This window comes from Propithecus coquereli, unplaced genomic scaffold (assembly GCF_000956105.1).
Source record: "Propithecus coquereli isolate 6110/MARCELLA unplaced genomic scaffold, Pcoq_1.0 Scaffold239, whole genome shotgun sequence".
Taxonomy (NCBI): Eukaryota; Metazoa; Chordata; class Mammalia; order Primates; family Indriidae; genus Propithecus; species Propithecus coquereli.
In genome coordinates this window covers 2,735,823-2,742,008 of record NW_012147941.1, presented here as the reverse complement: position 1 = coordinate 2,742,008, position 6,186 = coordinate 2,735,823, and the positions used below count along the sequence as shown (strand labels likewise).

At 44.2% G+C, this 6,186-nt stretch overlaps 1 protein-coding gene across 1 annotated transcript in view; it reads left to right on the top strand.

The window, feature by feature from the left end:
- Positions 1 to 3,576: 3,576 nt before the first annotated feature.
- DHDDS (dehydrodolichyl diphosphate synthase) overlaps positions 3,577 to 6,186 on the top strand; it is a 35,776-nt gene continuing 33,166 nt past the window's right edge. Inside the window, exons 1-2 of the mRNA XM_012645908.1 lie at positions 3,577 to 3,649; positions 4,092 to 4,206. Coding sequence (XP_012501362.1) covers positions 4,144 to 4,206 — 63 coding nt within the window. The 5' untranslated portion in view covers positions 3,577 to 3,649; positions 4,092 to 4,143. The remainder of the gene's footprint in view (positions 3,650 to 4,091; positions 4,207 to 6,186) is intronic.

Sequence of the window (6,186 nt, the reverse complement as noted above, 5' to 3'; positions counted from 1 at the left end):
GTTGCCCCATGACTTGATCGCCTTCTACTGGAAGATTAGAAATTAGTCTCAACAGCAAAAGGTGGTGCAGAGAAGTTAGAAGAGGCTGGGCCAGGTGAAAGGCCCAGAGGAAGCCAAGATTAGGTGAGGGTTGTCTAATCCTAGGGCACAGGACATGCTTTACATACCCAATCCATCCTTCACTGGGTCAGGCTAGGTCTATCATGCACAACAGGGTGTATGTGTGTTTTCGTAAAAACTGAGTCAGTAAGGATAAGTTTTAAGACCAATACCCCTGTACTCATCCTATGCTGTTAAGGGATGGATACATGAATCAAGGACTAAAATCCTTAACCTTTCAAATTTCTAAGGTTCCAGGGAGACCCATAAACGAGGGCCTTTTGTGGTGCCCGGAGCCAGTGTCCTGCCCTGCTGCAGTAGTCATTAATAGTGTCATGGTAGCTGAAGGAGCAAAGGGGGTGTCGTTTACATGCTGTGAGATCACTGCAAACCTACCTCACTGTGTTGAAACGGGACAAATGCAATAGAATGCATTGGGTGGTGTGTGTCTGATCCTGGGTTCTTGTCTCCCCTAAATGCTGCCCCTCTCTAGTTATTGTATTTGTCTGGGCTTTGTAGGACTTTACTGAGTTGGTGATTGCTAGGTGGCCTAGTTTGTGTAAATATAATGTGTTGGTTTTCATGTTCTTTTGGGGTTTTATTGTTTACAAACTTCTTTTTGTATTGAGAGAAAAATAGCCAAAGCGTCTTTGACAGAAGGTTCTGCACCAGGCAAAAGGATCTGAAACATTAGTTTGGGGAGGCCCTCTTCTTGAAGTGGGGATCTTGAACACCAACCTTTTTCTTTTGTGTTCCCCTTCCTGTTTCCTATTTTCCACCAGATCTTCTGTCCTAAAAACTTGTCTCGCTACCCTCTTTCCCATCCCCCCCAAAAGAAAAGCTACACACCCACACACATAATGCATTTAATTCTTGGGATGTCTCCACAACTCTTCAATGATTTATGCAAAACTCCTGAAGAAGCTAGCTGCATCCCTTGTTCCCAACCTCTTAAGTCAAGACCATTTCTTGATGGTGATTCATGCCAAACACTTGAAACACTGCTGTATTTTGGATGGATCAAACCTACTTAATCTGTAATCCAAAAGTAGAGAGACGCAATTGGGGGCCTTCCATGTAGAAAGTCGAGGCAGGAGACCAAGAAAGGGATTATGAATGTATATCCAAGTCACTCAGGAACTTTTATTGTACAGGTGCAAGAAACTTATGTCAAAGTGGCCACAAGATTGTTTAATAGGAGACGGACGAATGTAACTCCATGTTTACTGCTAGAAACCAAAGCTTTGTGTGAAATCTTGAATTTATGGGGAGGGAGGGAGGGAGGGTAGGAAAGCTTGTACTTGTCTGTTCTTTTCCTGATCCCTTCCCCTCATTCCTGAACTGCAGGAGACTAAGCCCCCTTGGGCTTTGGTGGACCCCATCCTGGGGTGTGTTTATTTGATGGTTGATTTTGCTGTATTGGGTACTTCTTTTCCCATTTTCTAATCATTTTGTAGCACACATGCTGACTCTTTTCCCTTCCTTTCTACTTTCCCTGGGAAAATACAATGAATAAATAAAGACTTATTGGTACTGAAACTGCCTTCTCCCTCTCAGATGCTTTTTCTCCTCCCATAGTTCCCACCTTCCTGGATCACAACTCAGAAGTTACAGAAGAACCATTAAGTTTTCCTGTTCTGCCACTTTGTTAGGAGTGAATCTCTGAAATTTCAGTCTTCTTAGCACCTCATTACAGTGGATTTTTGTTTCTAGTTAAGGCCTCTTGTCCTTTCCTTGAAAGCTGCCACATTCAAGAGGGGATTAGGGGCTTGGCATGCATAAGAATGGGGTTGCCTGTGCCACTGGCTGGGATGAAAGGATGGGGCCATGGCTTGGGGCATGAGACCCTAATAATACTTTGCCCTCTACTCCTCAAAGCCCTTTACAAATCTTAATTAATTAACCCCTTGCAGCACCCCAAGGAGATAAATTTGTATGTAGAACTGGGGAAATTGAGGCCAGAAGAGATTCACTGACTAGTTATAAATGCAACATTTTCTTTGAGCCAAAGTTTGCCAGCCTTCTAATGAACATTGAATTTTTAAAATATCTATCTCCCCCTAAGGGAAAGAAGATTTTAAAAGGAAAAAAACTTGATTAGAGGCAAACCAAGTATTAACAAAAAATGCAAGGAAACAGGGAAACTTGTTTAAATCCTAAAGCCTGGCAACATTATCAGAGAGCAAGGGTAAGAACAATATGTTCACTAACAACTGTACCAAAATTCAAGGCTCCAGTAAAGAATCTTCCTGCAAAATTGAAATAAAGTATGCTGAAATTTACTCTCCAGGTTGCAAAGCAGGAAGGATGGAAAAGCTTAAGACAATATATTCATATCTACTCATTTCCAGGCCTTTCTCTGATTATGTCACTCTGTTAAACTTTTCATCAGAAAGAGTGAAAGACACATCATGAATTAGGGATCACCAATGCACATCTCTTACTTGCCTCATTTTTTTGATGAGACTGGGTTTATGCAAAGTCGGATAAGAAGCTTCTTTGAAAATTGTGAAACTCTATTTTACTCAAAAAATTCAGATCCAAGTTTTATACTTGAAAGAAATAATGGTTGCATTAGAATCTGAAAGCTTTTTTTTTCCTGCTTCAATTTTGAGAAAATTAAACTACCAATTTCTTTTGTGAGTTAGTGCCTAAAATCCCAGCAACACTTTTTTCTTAAAGGTTTGGTACAGAGCGAAGGACCTTGGTTTTTCTACTAGGACTAACAGCCTTTCTTATATTTTAGAAGTCGTTCTGATTGCAGACCAATTTCGGGCCTTACCCCTTTCTTTGCATTTCTTTGGGTAGGTCTTGGGAATCTGCAAATCCTAAAACACAGTGCTTTAATCCCTTAAATCGGCACAAGATGGATTTATATTCAGTCCATCTATAGGATTGGCAAGGGCTAGGAACTTCTTCCCAAACAAAATCCACTAAATAAAACACGAACCAGTAAAAATATAATTTTCAAGATTATGTTGTACCAGGGATCTAATGAAGTCCAGCCAGCAAGACACTGCCTTACAGCAGTCCTAAACGACCATCGGCGGCCGGGAAGCCCCTCAATTTCTGAAGTGGGGCTCCCTTAATTCTTGCCTTGTGGCACATTTCCGTAGCCCGTTTTCCAGAGGCATCCCATTCTGTGAGTCTACTGAACTCTCCGCTCCCCATGCTGGGCTCTGCCCCGCCTTCCCCAGCCGGGTCCCCAGCACGTGGCCTGGAGCCCGGCTGCCCGCCCCGCTCGGTCACGTGAGCATGGCGCCCGCGTTCCTCCCGTGCCGCGCGGGAGCGCGCGAACTGCGGCCCTAGGACGCCCGCGCCGCCGCCCCTCTCCCTGGCCCGCGGGAGCAGGGCTGGGCCCCGCCCACTAGGTGCCGGAAGAGGGCGTGCCCAGCGCCCAAAGATGACGTGTTCTTCTAGCGCCACGTCGTGAGGAAGAGTTGGCCCTCTGGAGCAGTTGGGATACAGCCAGCCGAATCAGGTGCTGGTGGACTGAAGGGGTGAGCGAGAGGAGAGAGGGGTGACCGGGCGGGAGGCGGCTGCGGCAAAGGTAAGGAGAGAGCTGAGGAATAGTTAGGAGGCCTCTGAGGTATGCGGTAGCAGGGCTGGGATAACTGAAGGACTTAGTAACTGGGGAGCGCAGAGTGGGGAACGGCTTGGCGGAAGATGGAGAAGGAAGAAGCGGAAAATGATCAAGATGCGGGCACCATGATGTGGCAGGAAGCCGACTTAGATGTCCAGAAGTCAGTGCAGATACTGAGGAAAAGGGAATGAGAGCAGGCCCATGAAGCTAGGAGAACCAAGAAAAGGTTTCTGCCCCTAAAGGTCATACAGGCTTACACAACTCTAGGCGGTGAAGAATTAGAGGCTTAGACCAGGGTCTTTGGATTTTAATGCTGGCTGCTCTCCACAGTCCAGTCGAATCCATAGAAGTCATCTGTAGCTGTTTGCAAGCCCTGGTGACTTCTTGTTCTCTTTCTTGTTTATCTAAGGTTACCTGGCCCCTGTCTTGTTCTGTGGTGATCTTCTGATTGGGCAAGAACTATGTCATGGATCAAGGAAGGAGAGCTGTCACTTTGGGAGCGGTTTTGTGCCAACATCATAAAGGTGAGCAGTGACGCAGAGCGCTACTTGGCTTTCTGGTCAGTTGAGTAATTTTGTGTCAAAATCTGTTATTAAATTTGAGCAACTGATGATGTTTAGTGGAATTTCACAAGGGAATCAAAGTGTCTTAGTGTTATAAGGTAACTTCCAGGTCTACATTTCCGGTAGATTGTTGTCCTAACTAACATTTTCAGAAAGCCCAGGCCTACCAATATCATTAGGCAGCACAGATTGTTAAGCCTTCCTTATAGAGAATTAAAATTTGTTTCCCTGGAACTTTGAGCCATTGTTCCCAGTACTGTTCTCCAGATTTAGATAGAATAATTAATCTTTCTTTGATCTGGCAGTAGAGCAAAAGGTAAGACTTTGGCTTCTGGATGCAGACAAACATGGGTGAAAGTCCTAACCTATTATATATTAAGCATGTGACTTTAACAACTGTAGAGTTGTTATGAGAATTAAATAAAACATACGTATAAAGCTCTTAGCACAATGTCTGTCTAGCAGTTCTTTTTTTTTTTTTTTGAGACAGAGTCTCACTCTGTTGCCCAGGCTAGAGTTCCGTGGCATCAGCCTAGCTCACAGCAACCTCAAACTCCTGGGCTCAAGCAGTCCTACTGCCTCAGCTTCCCGAGTAGTTGGGACTACAGGCATGTGCCACCATGCCCAGCTAATTTTTTCTACATACGTATTTTTAGTTGTCCAGATCATTTCTTTCTATTTTTTAGTAGAGACGGGGTCTGGCTCTTGCTCAGGCTGGTCTCGAACTCCTGACCTTGAGCAATTCACCCGCCTTGGCCTCCCAGAGTGCTAGGATTACAGGCGTGAGCCACCGCTCCTGACCTAGCAGTTCTTAATTACTAGTATTGTTGGGGTTGTCTTTCAGCCATTTGACTACTATGATCACTCCATTTCCTGTACCCCTCTTGCTTCCTCAAATCTTCCTCAGCTTTTTCTCTAGGAATCACAATGTTATTAATATATCCTCTGCTCAAGACAGGTTTGAGGTTAGGGCCAGTCAGCCTGGTTTTGGTTTACAGCCACAGGCTGAAGCATACTTACTTATGAGTCAGTAAGCCTTATACCCCCAAGCGCACTTACACACTAATGCCGAGTGATCTCAAACAGGCCAGGAAATGGAAAGTATCTCCTCAGGGAACCACTTTACTGACTTGTTAGGAAGAGCAAGCTGCAGGACTTGACTGGATTTTTTCAGAAAGACTGCATTTGTGGGACAGAAGTAGAAAATGTTGTAGAGGTGCTGGGGAAGCAGGCAGTGAAGAGCCCCTCCAGGTGAGGGAAAATAGGCAAAGGATTCATTTTTGCTGTGGGAGATAACCCAGAGCTGCTGTAAGCCACATAAGTTTTGTTTGGCTCAAAAAATATCTTTGGAATTTGCTTTGAAATGGCTGACATTTACATTTTTATAAAAATCCTGATACTTGGTTTTCTTGGGAAATTAGAAGATCCAAACAGCATTGGGCCCCAATTCCTGTGTACCAGCAGTTGGTTAGAGGTGAGGAGTGGGTACCTTTTTTATGTGGAATATGCCTTCTCTATTTGCCTATAACCATAAATATTTTTCCTTTGCCTTCCAGTTGGAGACTGAGGAAATCAAGGTGGTAGTTAAGAGCATATGGTTAAAAGATGAACTCTGGAAGCAGACAGATCTCAGTTTGAATCCCTATTTTGCCTCTTCTTAGTTGTATGACATGTGTAAATCACTTGACCTCTTTGAGCCTCTGTTTTTTCACCTATAAAATGAAGATAATACAGCTGGGTGCAGTGGTTCACACCTATAATCCCAGTTCTTTGAGAGGACAAGGCAGGAGGATCACTTGAGGCCAGGAGTTTGAGACCAGCCCGGGCAACATAAAAATGTCTCTATAAAAAATATAAAAATTAGCTGGGCATGGTAGCATGTAACTATAGTCCCAGCTACTTGGTAGGTTGAGGTGGGAGGATCTCTTTTTTTTTTTTTTT